Genomic DNA, 18026 nt, shown 5'->3' with positions numbered 1-18026 from the left:
ACAATAACCACATTATAAAAACACTTAACAATACTCCTCTGAAACAGGTTGATGACTACAAGTATTTGGGCTCATATATATCTTCTTCCCAAAAGGACTTTCAAACTAGGAAGGGTATGGCCTGGTCAGCCTGCAATGACATGCATAAGATCTGGTCATCCCAGCTTAGTAAGATGTCAAGAGTAAAAAATATTTACCGCTGAGCCGATTCTACTCTATGGCTCCGAGACATGGACACATTGACCCCTCTATCACATGGAACTATTTGTTGGGCGTAGTGATATGGATACAAAAAACATAGTTCCGTGTGATAGAGGGGTAAAAAATGAACAAAAGTTGCACTAATATTTTAGAAATAGGTCAACAATACAAATTACGTTAGTTTTGTGGATTAATTAACTTTTACCGCGTGGCCCCAGTGCCCCCCACAAAATGACCAGAACTACTTAATATTGACCAAAACCAGAGCAGAACTCCCACCACGGGACTCGGCCAATCGATTAATACAGTTGCAACCACTATATTAATGGCAAGTATTTCATACAGCTTAAGTTAAAACAAATCTGAACTATCCCTTTAAGTACATTTTGATGCCGATACTTTTGTACTTTTACTCAAGTACATTTTCAATTCCGTACTTTTACTTGTAACGACTTGTACTTCTAAATTGCAGCATTGGCACTTTTACTTTAAGTAAAAACAATTGAGTACTTTTTTTTCCCGCCACCGTGCAGGAGTTGGCGTCGTGCCAGGCGGAGCTGAGCGCGTGCGGTCAGCGGGGGCGTCGCGCGGAGGAGGCCCTGAGGCAGAGGGAGAGAGAGCTGACCGCCCTGAAGGGGGCGCTGAAGGACGAGGTGGAGTCCCACGACAAGGAGATGGAGGCTCTGAGGGAGCAGTACAGCACCGACATGGAGAGACTGAGAGGCAGCATGGAGGCTCTGTCACAGGTACGCACGCACACACACACACAGCATGGAGGCTCTGTCACAGGTACGCACGCACACACACACATGGAGGCTTTGTCACAGGTACGCACACACACACATGGAGGCTCTGTCACAGGTACGCACGCAAACACACACACAGCATGGAGGCTCTGTCACAGGTACGCACGCACACACATGGAGGCTCTGTCACAGGCACGCACGCACGCACGCACGCACGCACACAGCATGGAGGCTCTGTCACAGGTACGCACGCATTCTCATGTTAGTCTCAGGCAGTTAGGATTAGTTTAATAACTATTCTCATCCCTGAGCACACAGGACGAAGTTCTCCGCCTTTTCAATTAGTAACGCCCAGCGCTCAAGACGGATATTGATCAAAAGGACGGAGGTTATTGATATCAAAGCCGATCGCATCGCTCCACAGGCTGGGAGCGTCTGTTGCGCAACATTTAATGTTGCGTAACAGTGAGACATGATCGAAAAGGTTCCCCCCCCTGAAAATCTTAAAACGTTAATAACTCTTGATCTAAATCATCCCGTGCAATCCTAGCAAAGATTGTGTGTTAGACGGCCCACCCCGGTTTTAATTGAATCATACCTCCCGTTGTTCTCGATCGCCTCTAGTTTTTTGGCTACATCTAGCTACTTCAGTCACATTTGGGATAACATCCAGTCCGTCAGTAAAAGTGCTCCGCTGCTATAAATCGCTGGGCGCTATGATTTAATGGATCCGGAGAACTCGCCAGTTTTCTAAGTCGCCGCATCGAAAATTCTTCTTTGCCGTCTTCATCGTTATGCTAACATGCTGTCTTCATCAGTGTAGTATGTCAAACCCACATAATGTTATAGTTAATTTCCAAAGTGATCAAATTATTTTGTGCAATGAAATGGTCAGCTAGATAATGATAAAAAGTTGAGTTTGTGAATACCAATGATAGTAGGCCTACCAATTCAGGATATTGTTTACTAATGAATGACATTGTTTCGGTGCTTTGGTGTTTAAACTTTAGCATTCCAACTTCATCTAGTTCATCTACTAAACAACTATACTCTCTGTCTCTCTCTCAATTCAATGCAATTTTAATGGAGGTGAAGTAAAACAAAAATGCACTAAACCGCAGCGAAAACTGGTGAGTTAGCTCCGGTATCCACTATTCTAATGTCAGTTAGGTATTGTTAACTATAACTATAGAGCGCCGAAGTCCTGCCGTCACTCGCTCGTCCCGTCGATTCCCCTGGTTCACGGAAGTCATTTCTCTATGGAGAATAACATGGGCTCATCTCATGGATCTTAAAATCGTTTCATATAAGCGCCGTGGTCCAAAAATAAACACGCTGTCTCTGCGTTATTGTCGGGGAGGTGTCTCTGTATCGTTTGCGACAGTCAGTCACTCATATATGATACAGTCCGTTTATAGCGAAAATGTAACTAATTCAGTAGCGGTAACAATAGCGTTTGCAGTTGATTCTACATATGCATATGAGTGAAGCGGCCGGGATGACATGTTCATTTTTCAAACACAGTTCTTATATGAGGCGATCTAAAATCCAATGCAAATAAAAAGTGCATGAACCTGTGGATTTGCGCCCTCTACCGATATTGACGTCAGACTTCGGTGCTCTATGGTTAACTATATTATATCATGTCAGTCTCAGGCGGGCATCGAGGCGGAGCGGCAGCGCGTCAACACGTCCGTCCGCTCGCTGCACCAACAGCTGGACGACTGCAGGGACGAGAGCAGCCAGTGGATGGAGCAGTTTCACACAGCCAGAGACCAGCAGAGATCCACCAAGCAGGAGTGAGTAGAGGCACGCACGCACGCACGCACGCACGCACGCGCACACACACACACACACACATTTTCTGTTGGGATGAATGGGCTGCCAATGGGACGTTGCACCTTGCCATTAACTTATAACTCTATGGCACAACACCTTTAACCCATTCAAACCTGAGGCCCATTCTATAAATGCATTTGATGAAGTGACGCAATGCAAGCTTGTAGATCTTCTACTTTTGAATAGCAAACACTAAAAGTGTGTGTGTGTGTGTGTGTGTGTGTGTGTGTGTGTGTGCGTGTATGTGTGCGTGTGTGCGTGCGTGCGTGCGTGCGTGCGCCAGGCTGCTGCAGGCTCGCCTGGAGAAGGAGGAGTTTGAGGAGGAGCTTAAAGAACTGCAGGAGAAACTGAACACCGTGCAGCAACACACACCTGACCCCACACACACTGATGGTCTGAACAAGGTAACGCACACACACTGATGGTATGAACAAGGTAACGTACACACTGATGGTCTGAGGCCTCATTCACACGTAAAGAACATATGTTGTGTGCTCTGCCTGTGTTTGATGGCCGCCTCAATGCTTTTCCAAAGGGAGTCACATGGTTTGACCAAACATTTGTGTTTGATGGAGGTTGAGGGGGACAGAACACAGCCATCAAACACAGGCAGAGCACACAACATATGTTCTTTACGTGTGAATGAGGCCCGAACACACACACGCACACACACACACGCTCAGATCGATGAACAAATAGGATCCACTATGGGGCCTGTGTGTACCTGTATGTGTACCTGTATACACCTACAATTCAACACCATTAGCAACGTAGCTCCTACGTCGTGACGTTGTTACATCGTTACCACGGCAACTGTGGCTCAAGAGGTAGAGCAGGTCGTCCAATGATCCATGGGTCGGTGGTTCGAATCCCGGCTCCTCCTGGCTACATGTCGAAGTGTCCTTGGGCAAGACACTGAACCCCAAATTGCTCCCGATGTGCTGGTTGGTACCTTGCATGGCTTCTGCCGCAATCGGTGTATGAATGTGTGTGTGAATGGGTGAATGTAATGCACAATCTATGTAAAGCGCCTTGGATAAAGGCGCTATATAAATGCACCATTTACCATTTACCATTTACCAATCAAAGCAGATAGAGGTCGCGCAGACAGGGCGGCTCTGGGTTGACGTTGTTTCAATCAGTCTGAACACAGACAGCTGGTGCAGTGGTAAACGCTCACCGCCACAGAGGTTGTGGGTTCAATTCCACTTTGGAGCACATCCGGCTTTCTCGGGGCGTCTACGCCAGAGGTTCCCAAACTTTTTTTTCATGTCGACGAGCGGCCCGGAAGAGAATTCCTCATTCATTTTCATTGTTGTAGACGTTTCAAAAAGCATTTATTTAAAGACCTTTTCTAATGATCGGAATCTGATCGGGAGCAAAGAAATCGTGATCGGGACATCCTTAGTATCAATATTATCAATTATTATAAATCAACTGTAGATTTAGTCGACTAAAATCTTATGACATCTAGTCGACTAAAACTACACTAACACTAAAACATTCCAGGTGACTGAAACCAAATGAAAACTATTCAAGAGACTACGAATAAAACACTTGTGTTTGTTTTTTGTGTGTGTGTGTGTGTGTGTGTGTGTGTGTGTGTGTGTGTGTGTGTGTGTGTGTGTGTGTGTGTGTGTGTGTGTGCGTGTGCGTGTGCGTGTAGGAGGTGGAGCGGTGTCGCGCGGAGCTGGAGAAACTCAAGGCGGAGACGGACCGGAAGGTTCTGGACCTCAAGGCGGAGACGGACCGGAAGGTTCTGGAGCTCATACACGCCAAGAAGGCCCGCCAGGAGCAGGAGGCGGAGCTCAAGTACGAGATCGACAGGCTGATCAACCAATTGCAGAGAGCCAAAGAGGAGGTGGCCAAGGCGCAGGACAAGAACAAAAAGGTTTGGTTCATCTTGCATCGTATGCATTTAGAACGGTGGGTTCCCAAACGTTTTCATGTCAAAGGACCCCCAAACTGACACTAATCAGCCCCGCGGACCCCCCATTTGAAGAGATATGCCAGGGACCCCCCCCCCCCCATAAGAGAAGATTTGTACGGCTCTGGCAGTGATTCTCAACCCGTTTAATTTCAAGGACCCCCAAGTTTGGGCTATGGACCCCCCATTAACTAATTTAGACCTGACGTCGAAATAAAAAAAAAACGTTCACTCTGAAAGAATATATATTCAAAGATTTGTGCCGCATTTTTACGGGTTTTTTTCAAAAATAGCAGACCTACAAGCTCGTAGCGCGCCACTCGGTGGCGCGCTAGCAGCTTGTAGATCTGCTATTTTTAAATAGCTAAAGTATAACATAATGCTTAGTTAAAACACCAAAAGGGAATGGGTTAAATGGCATTTCTATCTCTGGGACCCCCAATTTATATTGTAAAATCAATGTTAGTTTAACTCTTGAGAGTGTACAAATGGAACCAAACGTGTTCGAGTCCCGTTCATGACGACCTTTGCTGCGTGTCTCTCACTTTTTCCTGTCTATCTTCACTTGATACTATCAATAAAGGCAGAAAAGCCCAAAAACTAATGTTGAGGTTAGATGCCATTCTGCCGGATGGCCAGCAGATGGCCAGTGCTTGGGTGCCAGACGTTTTTTTGGATAACCATTAACCTCTCCCAAAAAGTAGCGGATGTTTACACCAGTTTGAACCGGAACTGAAAGTCAGCCATCTCATAATACTGACCTGAGACCAGTTTGGCCCCACGATCGCATTTCTTGCCATAAATAAGTCAAATTAACCCCCCTTATGGCCAGTGCCGTAATTGACGTAATTAATCATTAAGCTGTTTTAAAATAAATAATAATGTTATGTGTAATACTGTATGCATTATTGCACACACACAGCTCCCCTTTCAGTGATGTCAGAGTTAATAATCAGTGATGCACCGAATATTCGGCCACAGAAAATATTCGGCAGAAAATGGCTAAAAATGCATTTTCGGCCTATTCGGTTTCGGCCTAACCTGACTCCGCCAGATGGGGCAGCAGAGAGTACACTGGGTCCCCCCCCCCTCCTGTTCCCATCTGGGAACTCACAGGCAGACTCGATGCTCCGGCCACCAAACGGCCTGGCCAATCAGCGGCAGCTAGAAGAGGCGGGATCAAGGCATACACAGTCCTGCCTTGATGCCCGAATAGGCAGAAAATATATCACCAAATAGTGTATGCAATTAATGCATTCAAAAGAGCTGAATAAATGTTTTATGGACCCATAATAGTGATTATTATTTAAGTTAAGTTTTGCCATAACCATTTATTTTGCCATAAATCAGGTAGCTTTAAGGTACGGCCATGACAGCAATGGTAGGAAAAAAGATATATAATATTAATCATATTCGGATATTCGGTATTCGGTTTCGGCCAATAATTTATTTTCGGTGCATCCCTATTAATAATGCTATGTGTAATATAGTGTTGTGTCTTGTACACGCCCAGGTGCATGTGTAATATAGTGTTGTGTCTTGTACACGCCCAGATGCATGTGTAATATAGTGTTGTGTCTTGTACACACCCAGGTGCATGTGTAATATAGTGTTGTGTCTTGTACACACCCAGGTGCATGTGTAATATAGTGTTGTGTCTTGTACACGCCCAGATGCATGTGTAATATAGTGTTGTGTCTTGTACACGCCCAGGTGCATGTGTAATATAGTGTTGTGTCTTGTACACGCCCAGGTCCATGTGTAATATAGTGTTGTGTCTTGTACACGCCCAGGTGCATGTGTAATATAGTGTTGTGTCTTGTACACGCCCAGATGCATGTGTAATATAGTGTTGTGTCTTGTACACGCCCAGATGCATGTGTAATATAGTGTTGTGTCTTGTACACGCCCAGATGCATGTGTAATATAGTGTTGTGTCTTGTACACGCCCAGGTGCATGTGTAATATAGTGTTGTGTCTTGTACACGCCCAGGTCCATGTGTAATATAGTGTTGTGTCTTGTACACGCCCAGGTGCATGTGTAATATAGTGTTGTGTCTTGTACACGTCCAGGTCCATGTGTAATATAGTGTTGTGTCTTGTACACGCCCAGGTGCATGTGTAATATAGTGTTGTGTCTTGTACACGCCCAGGTGCATGTGTAATATAGTGTTGTGTCTTGTACACGCCCAGGTGCATGTGTAATATAGTGTTGTGTCTTGTACACGCCCAGGTGCATGTGTAATATAGTGTTGTGTCTTGTACACGCCCAGGTGCATGTGTAATATAGTGTTGTGTCTTGTACACGCCCAGATGCATGTGTAATATAGTGTTGTCTTGTACACGCCCAGGTGCATGTGTAATATAGTGTTGTGTCTTGTACACGCCCAGGTGCATGTGTAATATAGTGTTGTGTCTTGTACACGCCCAGCTCCACGTGTAATATAGTGTTGTGTCTTGTACACGCCCAGATGCATGTGTAATATAGTGTTGTCTTGTACACGCCCAGATGCATGTGTAATATAGTGTTGTGTCTTGTACACGCCCAGATGCATGTGTAATATAGTGTTGTGTCTTGTACACGCCCAGATGCATGTGTAATATAGTGTTGTGTCTTGTACACGCCCAGGTCCATGTGTAATATAGTGTTGTGTCTTGTACACGCCCAGATGCATGTGTAATATAGTGTTGTGTCTTGTACACGCCCAGATGCATGTGTAATATAGTGTTGTCTTGTACACGCCCAGGTGCATGTGTAATATAGTGTTGTCTTGTACACGCCCAGGTGCATGTGTAATATAGTGTTGTCTTGTACACGCCCAGGTGCATGTGTAATATAGTGTTGTGTCTTGTACACGCCCAGATGCATGTGTAATATAGTGTTGTGTCTTGTACACGCCCAGATGCATGTGTAATATAGTGTTGTGTCTTGTACACGCCCAGATGCATGTGTAATATAGTGTTGTGTCTTGTACACGCCCAGATGCATGTGTAATATAGTGTTGTGTCTTGTACACGCCCAGATGCATGTGTAATATAGTGTTGTGTCTTGTACACGCCCAGATGCATGTGTAATATAGTGTTGTGTCTTGTACACGCCCAGATGCATGTGTAATATAGTGTTGTGTCTTGTACACGCCCAGATGCATGTGTAATATAGTGTTGTGTCTTGTACACGCCCAGATGCATGTGTAATATAGTGTTGTGTCTTGTACACGCCCAGCTCCATGTGTAATATAGTGTTGTGTCTTGTACACGCCCAGGTGCATGTGTAATATAGTGTTGTGTCTTGTACACGCCCAGGTGCATGTGTAATATAGTGTTGTGTCTTGTACACGCCCAGGTCCATGTGTAATATAGTGTTGTGTCTTGTACACGCCCAGATGCATGTGTAATATAGTGTTGTGTCTTGTACACGCCCAGATGCATGTGTAATATAGTGTTGTGTCTTGTACACGCCCAGCTCCTGGAGCCGGCCGTGATGTCGGAGTTGGAGGCGAAGCTCGCGGAGTCCAGAGACGAGCTGGGTCTGCTCCGAGACAAGCTGTCGTCCGGCGAGGCGGAGCTAGACACCAGCAAGATGCTGTGTAGCTCCGCCCACACGGAGCTGAAGGAAGCCAGGGACATGCAGCGGGAGCAGGAGAAGAGCAACGCTCGCCTCCGAGACAAGATCTCATCCCTGGAGGTACGCTGAAGCACCTCACCTCACCTCACCTCACCTCACCTCACCTCACCTCACCTCACCTCACCTCACCTCACCTCACCCCACCCCACCCCACCTCACCTCACCTCACCTCACCTCACCCCACCTCACCTCACCTCACCTCACCTCACCTCACCTCACCCCACCCCACCTCACCTCACCTCACCTCACCTCACCTCACCTCACCCCACCCCACCCCACCTCACCCCACCTCACCTCACCTCACCTCACCCCACGTCACCTCACCTCACCTCACCTCACCTCACCTCACCTCACCTCACCTCACCTCACCTCACCTCACCTCACCTCACCTCACCTCACCCCACCTCACCTCACCTCACCTGACCTCACCTCACCTCACCTCACCTCACCTCACCTCACCTCACCTCACCTCACCTCACCTCACCTACGCCTCCAAAACCCTTGACTAAAGGCCTATTCATACCCCAGTTTTAGTTGATAAGGTGTCCACCGAAAACTACAACATGACGTTACTGAGCCGCGGTGGTAAGAGACTCACCGCTCACATCTCACCCGGACACATCTCTCTGTTTTAAAAAAGATTTTTTTATTCCACGATTTTGTAACCCATTTTTCACCCCTGTGTCAATTATTTAATCTAATGTGATCCTGGGCTCTACACACCCTCCGCCAACCTGGGGAGAGCAGCGGACTTGAACTCATGCTTCCTTCATGCACGAGTGTCCAAGTTGCTCCTTTTACACCTGACAGGGGGGAGTTTCTCCGGCCGGACGTAGCGTGTGGAAGGAACACGTTATTCCAACCAGTTCCTTTCCCCTCCATCAGGCCCCCCCGGCTGGCCAGGGGGAGGCAGTTTAGAGACCAGGATTTCTGGATGAATTCATACAGATGGATAGAAACATCATTTTTAAGCATCTTAATACCGACAAATACTGCCTCCACAATCACTGGGCTCCCCACACACTGTCATACATGAAGGACGGAGCCATCCACCACATGCATATTAGCACTCTGATGAACACCACACTGATCGCCCACCTTCAATCGTCCCTTCATATTAATTCCACCTGGACACACACTCTGAGTGTTGAACACACAGCGTCCCTGTTATTGGGGGGTGGGGGGCACTGCGAAAATACCAGATCTACAAGCCTGTAGGTCTGCTATTATCGACAACTCGATTTGGTCAAGAGGGGAAAAAGGGAGGGGGGCCTAGTGGGGGACTCCAGTCAACAAAGTATGAGGTTTCAGGGGTTAAACAAAATGGCTGGCAGACTTGTAGTTTTCGGTTAAGAAGTATGGATGTACAGTAGGCCTACTTTGATTCTAAGTATTCTTTACGGTTTAATAATAATAACAGCTTGAATTCATATAGCGCCTTTCATGGACCCAAGGACGCTTTACAAAATGTACCAACAACAATCAACAACTATATGCCATAAGCCTGATAGAATTGTGTCTTTTCAAGGCAGCCTTAAAAGAGTCCAGTGTTGGAGCATGGCGAATCTCTATTGGGAGAGAGTTCAACAGGGTGGGGGCTGCCACACTGAACACTCTGTCCCCGAAGGTTCACTTGACTGCCTTGGGGACAGAGAGAAGGTCCAAGTTTGTGGACCGCAGGTTCCGTGTCACAGGAGGTTTATGGAGGAGGCCTGAGAGGTACTGTGGAGCCAGGGAGGGCTTTTTGACATTTGCAGGTGAGAAGGAGGAGTATATAATCGGTGCGGAACTTGACAGGAAGCCAGTGCAGTTGTTTAAGGGTGGGGGTGATGTGTTTAAGGGTGGGGGTGATGTGTTTAAGGGTGGGGGTGATGTGTTTAAGGGTGGGGGTGATGTGCTGCCAAGGCTTGTTGCGGTGAGAACTCTGGTAGCTGAGTTTTGGACATACTACAGCCCGTTTGTTGACTTGTATCCTATTGCTTCCTTCCTGACTGTGTTTCCATGTTGAACAGGGAGTGGAAACTAATATCCCAGCTGAGACAATTATAAACAAATCTGAACTAATCTAATCCAAACTCAACTAAACTAATCTGAACTAATCTCAGCTAATCTAATCTAATCTCCCACCTCTGCTCAGTGCCACAGAGCCCACAAAGAGTTCCTCTGTTACCTCTGGAGCCATTATGTTAGAAATACATGCCAGAACAACATATAATCATAATCATAATCATAATCATAATAATTTCAGCCTAGGTTCAGCCTAGGCGTTCAAGAGTCTGATGGAGGAGGGCACAAAGCTAGCTGAGCCCCTTTGCTCTGTATCGCCGGCCTGAGGGCATTAGTTCGTAGTGGTTATGGCGGGTGTGTGTGTTGTCCTCAACTATTTGACCTTCTTTATTGTCCGTTTTTTATGGATGCTGCTGAGTGACTCCTGGTCCCTCCCAATGATCTTGCCGCTGATCCTAACCACCCTGTCGAGAGGGTTCCGGTTGATGGCACGCATCGCACCAAACCATGATGTGATGTTGAAGGTCATTATTGATTCTACAAAAGACTTGTAGAAGGCCTGCAGGATCGATGGTCGGACCTGAAGCTTCCTCATCTTCCTGAGGAAGAACAGCCTTTGTTGACACTTGAAGTGAATGTTCTCCGCGTTGGTCTTGAATGTGAGCTTATGGTCGATGGTGGTGCCGAGGTATTTGTACTCTTCGACGCGTTCTATTGCCTGGCCATTTATCTCTAGGGCCGGAGGTGGAGTGGGCGGGCCCTGCCTAAAGTCCACCAGCAGCTCCTTAGTTTTGCTGGGGTTTAGGTCCAGGAAGTTGTTATTGCACCACTCAGCAAATCCGTCCATTACCCCAATGATGCGGTTGTTGGTGTTGGTGGTATCGACAATAACCGTCCGTGTCATCTGAGTATTTGATGAATAGCATGTCAGGGTCTGGGCTGCTGCAGTCATCTGTATACAGGGTGAACAGGACTGGTGAGATGACAGATCCCTGTGGTCACAGTCCTGTTAGAGCTGTAGTTGCCATTGAATCATAATAATAATAATAATAAGGTGTCGTGAACCTTTCATTACACGAGTGTAGCGCAAAGTGCTTTACAGAAAAGATACAAAAAAGGACTAAGCATATCAAACAACATAAAAGTCAAGTCACAGTCAAAATACATAAAGTACTAAAAACAGCAACTTCACTTAGTTGCAACAATTACAATTGGAATTGTCTTTTCTTTTTCTTGAACGTACATGGATAAAACGTTCTCAGTGACCACGACTAATTTGTGGTTATAAATATTAAATATGTTTATAATATTAAAGCAGCACTATGTAACAACACTTAGTTTTCATTAGTTTTAGTGTTAGTCTTAGATTTTTTCATACTTTGGGTTATTTGGCGTGCAGGATTCAAAAAGGTCAGAGGAAGCCTATTGTGTATTAAACACTCAACCAAAAATACCATTTAAAATATGTTCAGTTACTGTTGGTAATGAGAAAAACTAATAAGGGCATTTTTTTGTTGTATAGTTAGAAAAACTAATAAGGGCATTTTTTGTTGTATAGTTAGAAAAACTAATAAGGGCATTTTTTGTTGTAGTTAGTTTTGCAAACACACAATACAGTTATCGTTTTTATATTATAGACAACTCGGATGGTGACAACTCATGGCAACAAACACAATTTTTTGGGCCGAGCAAATAGAAAGAAGAAATATGTGCAGGGTACCACACATTTTTTGTAGTTTTTCTTTTTTTATTATTATTTGTTCGGCCCAATTTTTTTTGCTTGTTGTCATGGGTCGTCACGATCCCAGTTGGCTTCGTTCGAGGCTTAAAAGCTCATTAAATAAATACTTTTTGATACCTCCTATGAGAAAAATGAACGGGGAATTATTTTCCGGGCCTGTCATCGTCGTCGTCATGAAAGGGAGCGGGACTGCGACGCTGGTATCACCAGTTGGTTTGGAAACCTAACTGTAAAATACAAATCTGAGATCCTTAGATTAGCCAAAATGGCAGGGAAGATCATGGGTATGTCTACACCTCCGATCACCCCCCAGGTCATCTTTGAGCAGCTGGCCACCATTGGACAGGTTAAGCAAATTGTGTCTGACCCCTTTGTGGGGCGGCAGTACGGCTCAGGGGTAGAGTGGCTGGATGGGAACCGCAAGGTTGCCAGTTCGAACCCGGGCTCCCCCAGAGTTAGTGTCGAAGTGTCCTTGAGCAAGACACTGAACCCCAAATTGCTCCTGATGTGCTGGTTGGTGCCTTGCATGGTTTCCGCTGCCATCGGTGTATGAATGTGTGTGTGAATGGGTGAATGTAATGCACAATCTATGTAAAGCGCCTTGGATAAAGGTGCTATATAAATGCACCATTTACCATTTATTTACCATTTACCCCTCCCATGTACTACACCCTGAATATCGGCTAATGCCATCAGGTAGGAGGTACGAGGTCCATGTGCGTGCAAGTATAATAGGTACAAGCATTCCTTTGTCCGTCTGTCAATCACACTCCTTAACAGAGTCCTTGCAGAGGGCAGACAGGGTAGGGGTCGAAGGTTTTGAGGTGATGTTCTTCCTCTTTTGCACTAGGTATGGTGGTGTGTGGTATTCTAATGTTGTACGGGTCACTGTGTGCCTTTGTTGTCTTGTATTGTGTATTATTGTATTGTATTGTATTTTATCTCTATGCTGCAGGGTCCTTGGGGTCCAAGACAAATTTCTCCACAAAATACAAAATAAAGAAACCTTGAACCTTGACGCTCTATAACCTTGGTGAATCATTTACACGCCTACCTCTTTACGTTGTGTGTGCGTGCGTGTGCGTGCGTGCGTCTGTGCGTGCGCGCTCGCTCATAGACCCAGCTCCAGGCCAGCGCCACGGAGAACTCGGAGGCGGAGCTGTCTCTCCACACGGAGCTGAGGGCCCTGAAGGCGGAGCTGGACGACACCAAGAGGAGGGCGTCCCGCCTGGACCAGGAGCACTACGAGACCGGCCTGCGGCGGGAGGAGGCGGAGAAGGAGAGGGACACGCTCAGACAAGCCGCCGCGCAGCTGGAGGAGAGCAGGAGGCAGCACGACAGAGTGCTGGAGAAACTCAGGAACGAGGTGAGAGGAGGAGGCAGTGGCGTGCACAGATAGACACTAGGGGGTGCTAGAGCACCCCCTGCCCTTTTGGCAATGTGCCCTTTTGAAAAAAAAAAAAAACTTTTTTCTTTTTTTGTTTGATTTTTCAAAAATAGCAGACCTACAAGCTCGTAGCGTGCCACTCGGTGGCGCGCTATGAGCTTGTAGATCTGCTATTTTTGCTATTTTTTTATAGCTAAAGCATACCATAATGCTAACACCAAAAGGGGTTCCCGCCCAAAATAGATTAAGGCAACCGGCCGGTTCCACGCGCTGCACAAGGTGCCCTTTTTTCACTTGAGCACCTGCCCCTCTAAATGTCTGTGCACGCCACTGGGAGGAGGAGCGGGAGAGGGTCACAACGGGTCGGAGAGAACCTATAGAACATACATGGGCAACTGGCGGCTCGGCCGGGGGCCACATGAGGGGCGGCCTTAAGGATCGGGAGGCCCCGTTCATGACGTCATCATTTTAATAATTAATAATAATAATTATTATATATATAAAAAAAAGTGTATCATCAGACTTCAAAGCATGAACAGCATACAGCACCAGGAATTGACAAAAGCTGCGACATTTGAAAAACTTGTTTGACTAACTAATCTAACTTTAAGGAAACAAATAAAGACAAATACTGTAACTCCTTGATAACATTGCGATGCAATGCGGTGAGGTTGTAGAATGGATATCTTGGGATATCTTTTTTGCATAAAAGCCAATTCCGATGTTGTCAAATAATAATTATATTATACATTTGTGTGACACTGAATGAAGCTCAAAATGATTGATTCAACACAGATTTGTACGACTCATGTTTGTGTGTGTGTGTGCGTGTGCGTGTGTGCGTGCGTGCGTGCGTGCGTGCGTGCGTTCGTTCCGTCAGTATGGCTCTCTGAGTGTCTCTTCCGGGGAGGAGGCGCAGGCTCTCCGGGCTCAGCTGGAGGAGCAGAGGGAGCGAGCGCGCAAGGAGACGCAGGAGACGCAGAGACACGGCGCCGAGATGCAGACCTCCCTGGAGAGAAACACGCACAGTTTGAGGAGACTGGAGGAGGAGGTGAGAAACACACACAGTCTGAGGAGACTGGAGGAGGAGGTGAGAAACACAGTCTGAGGAGACTGGAGGAGGAGGTGAGAAACACAGTCTGAGGAGACTGGAGGAGGAGGTGAGAAACACACACAGTCTGAGGAGACTGGAGGAGGAGGTGAGAAACACAGTCTGAGGAGACTGGAGGAGGAGGTGAGAAACACAGTCTGAGGAGACTGGAGGAGGAGGAGGTGAGAAACACAGTCTGAGGAGACTGGAGGAGGAGGTGAGAAACACAGTCTGAGGAGACTGGAGGAGGAGGAGGTGAGAAACACAGTCTGAGGAGACTGGAGGAGGAGGTGAGAAACACAGTCTGAGGAGACTGGAGGAGGAGGTGAGAAACACAGTCTGAGGAGACTGGAGGAGGAGGTGAGAAACACAGTCTGAGGAGACTGGAGGAGGAGGAGGTGAGAAACACAGTCCGAGGAGACTGGAGGAGGAGGAGGTGAGAAACACAGTCTGAGGAGACTGGAGGAGGAGGAGGTGAGAAACACAGTCCGAGGAGACTGGAGGAGGAGGAGGTGAGAAACACAGTCTGAACCGGGAACACAGTCTACGTCCAACCGGGGAAACTCCCCCCTGTCAGGTGAAAAGAAGCGGCTTGGACTCCTCATGCATAGAAGGAAGCATGAGGTCAGTCAGCTGCCCTCCCCAGGTTGGCAGAGGAGGTGTAGCTCCCTGTCACACTGAGGGAGATCGCCACTTTCACAGCTTTTAAAGGACAATTGAAACGGTGGCTGAAAAACAACCAGTCTTGTGATCACGTATGACTCTGAGTCCACAATGATCAGCACTTTGGGACCTTGTTTTGAAAGAAAAAGAGAAAATGTCTGAAAATGTTCGCCCATAAAGACTTTCCCAGAATAAGGATGCCACGTTGACAGTGATTGATACATTTACAGTATATCAGAGTAACGAATAGTGCAGAGTGGCTGGAATTATGGGTCCGTTCTGTAGATACCGTGTGAACCGACATGACAATAATTGTGCGTGCGTGCCAGAGTCATAGAGTAAGACAGAGTTACGACAACTCCGTTCACTTCATGGGACTTCAGTCCAACGGCGGCTCTCCTACATAGACTTCTATTGGCGAAGAGTGACACTGTCCTGGACCCCGGAAGTTGGCAGAATGCACTGGACTCGGGCAACAGCCCACCTTTAATGATCTTAAAATCCCTTTATTTTAGTATAGTACTAGTACAACATAAACATTACAGAGACTTTGTTGTCACATTGTTACAGTTGTCACTGTACAATAGTTTAAAACATGTTGTCATGTTGCACACATGCCTAACATTGCTGATATTTGCGCCACCCTCGTTGAAAACAATGTATTTCAAACTCCAGCTTGTCACTCTCCAGGGCTGCATGAGCAGCGCTCGAGCGCTCAGTTTTCTGCCCCCTCAATGTCCTAACTCTGTCTTACTCTATGGCTCTGGTCACTGGTGCGTGTGGCGCGCGTGCGTGTGTGTGCGTGTGCGCATGTGTGTGCGTGCGCGTGTGTATGTGTGTGTGCGCGTGTCACTAGGTCTCCCGCCAGAAGAAGGAGCTCTCTCTGGCGTGTGAGGAGAGAGACAATCACCAGCTGGACAAGGAGCTGCTCACCAACAGACTGCGCCACCTGGAGGCCGAGCTGGAGAACAGCAGGAGCGGCCTCGGCGACAGGGCCAGGGAGGTCCGCAGCCTGGAGGTGAGATGAAAAAATAGCAGATCTACAAGCTGAAAACGCACAGCGACACGTTTTGAGCTTGCAGATCGGCTATTTTTTGCTATAATTTGAATTGAAATCCTGAACTTTTTTTGCTATTTTTTTTAATTGGAATGCTGAAAAGTTACAATTTTATTTAATTTCAAATACCTTCAAATAAGTATAGTTATGTTAACTTCATGAACTAAATACAAATACATTGGACATAAGAAAATTAACATTTCAATACTACTCATTAACCATTACTAATTAGAGTAATTAATTCGAGTAATTAAAGCAGGTCATGTTTGCAAATCAATACTATATTAGTATTCTGATATTTACCTGAGGGCCACATTAACCCATTTAGGTCTGACGTCGAAATATAAAACAGTTCGCTCTGAAAGAATATATATATTCAAAGATTTGTGCCGCAAGTTTTACGATTTTTCAAAAATAGCAGACCTACAAGCTCGTAGTGCGCCACTCGGTGGCGTGCTATGAGCTTGTAGATCTGCTATTTTTCAATCGCTAAATTATAACATAATGCTTAGTTAAAACACCAAAAGTAAAGGGGTTCCCGCCCAGAATGGGTTAAGTGAAGGTGGGGGCCGCATGTGGACACCGGGCCGCCAGTTAATTGCCCATTTATGACCTATACCTAACCACAGATGATTAAGTGGACGGAGCTCGTTAATGCTTATTGATAACGAACACCTTATCGATCAGGCTTATAGAGCACCCAAGTCTGGCGTCAATATCGGTAGAGAGCGCAAATACACAGGTTATCATGTACTTTTTATTTGCATTATAATCCCCATAAGGGGGATTTTAGATCTCCTCATATAAGAACTGTGTTTGAAAAATAAACATGTCATCCCGGCCGTTTCACTCGTATGGATATGAAGAATCAACTGACTGAGAGAAAACACTATTGTTACTGAATTAGTTACATTTTCGCTAGAAACAGACTGTATAATATATGAGTGACTGACTGACGGTCGTAAATGATACAGAGACAATATAACGATACAGAGACACCTCCCTGACAATATAACGATACAGAGACACCTCCCTGACAATTTTACGATACAGAGACACCTCCCTGACAATATAATGATACAGAGACACCTCCACGACAATATAACGATACAGAGACACCTCCCCGACAATATAACGATACAGAGACACCTCCCTGACAATATAACGATACAGAGACACCTCCCTGACAATATAACGATACAGAGACACCTCCCTGACAATTTTACGATACAGAGACACCTCCCTGACAATATAATGATACAGAGACACCTCCCTGACAATATAACGATACAGAGACCCCTCCCTGACAATTTTACGATACAGAGACACCTCCCTGACAATATAACGATACAGAGACACCTCCCTGACAATATAACGATACAGAGACACCTCCCTGACCATAGCGCAGAGACAGCTTGTTTATTTTTGGACCACAACGCTTACATGAAACGATTTGAAGATGAGCCCGTGTTATTCTCCATAGAGAAATTACTTCCGTGAACCGGGCAGAACCGAGGGGACGAGTGAGTGACGTCAGGACTTCGGTGCTCTATGGAGCCGGGTTCTTATGTGTGTGTGTGTGTGTGTGTGTGTGTGTGTGTGTGTGTGTGTGTGTGTGTGTGTGTGTGTGTGTGTAGGACAAGCTGAAGCGCGTGGAGGCGGAGCTAGAAGAAGAGAGGTCCAGTGTAGAGATGCTGACAGACAGGGTGAACCGCAGCCGAGACCAGATGGACTCGCTGCGCT

At 46.3% G+C, this 18026-nt stretch overlaps 1 protein-coding gene across 1 annotated transcript in view; it reads left to right on the top strand.

Annotated features, from left to right (window-relative positions):
- The window catches only part of LOC306924703 (cingulin-like), a 64708-nt gene that overhangs the window by 41299 nt on the left and 5383 nt on the right, over window positions 1-18026 (top strand). Inside the window, exons 11-19 of the mRNA XM_079503308.1 lie at window positions 735-947; window positions 2598-2746; window positions 3070-3190; window positions 4453-4677; window positions 8177-8398; window positions 13204-13452; window positions 14354-14524; window positions 16083-16244; window positions 17921-18026. The exon at window positions 17921-18026 is cut by the window's right edge and continues 68 nt beyond it. Of these exons, the coding sequence (XP_079359434.1) occupies window positions 735-947; window positions 2598-2746; window positions 3070-3190; window positions 4453-4677; window positions 8177-8398; window positions 13204-13452; window positions 14354-14524; window positions 16083-16244; window positions 17921-18026 (1618 nt within the window). The remainder of the gene's footprint in view (window positions 1-734; window positions 948-2597; window positions 2747-3069; window positions 3191-4452; window positions 4678-8176; window positions 8399-13203; window positions 13453-14353; window positions 14525-16082; window positions 16245-17920) is intronic.

This window comes from Electrona antarctica (assembly GCF_951216825.1).
Source record: "Electrona antarctica genome assembly, chromosome: 6".
Taxonomy (NCBI): domain Eukaryota; kingdom Metazoa; phylum Chordata; class Actinopteri; order Myctophiformes; family Myctophidae; genus Electrona; species Electrona antarctica.
This window is presented reverse-complemented; position numbering and strand designations above follow the sequence as displayed.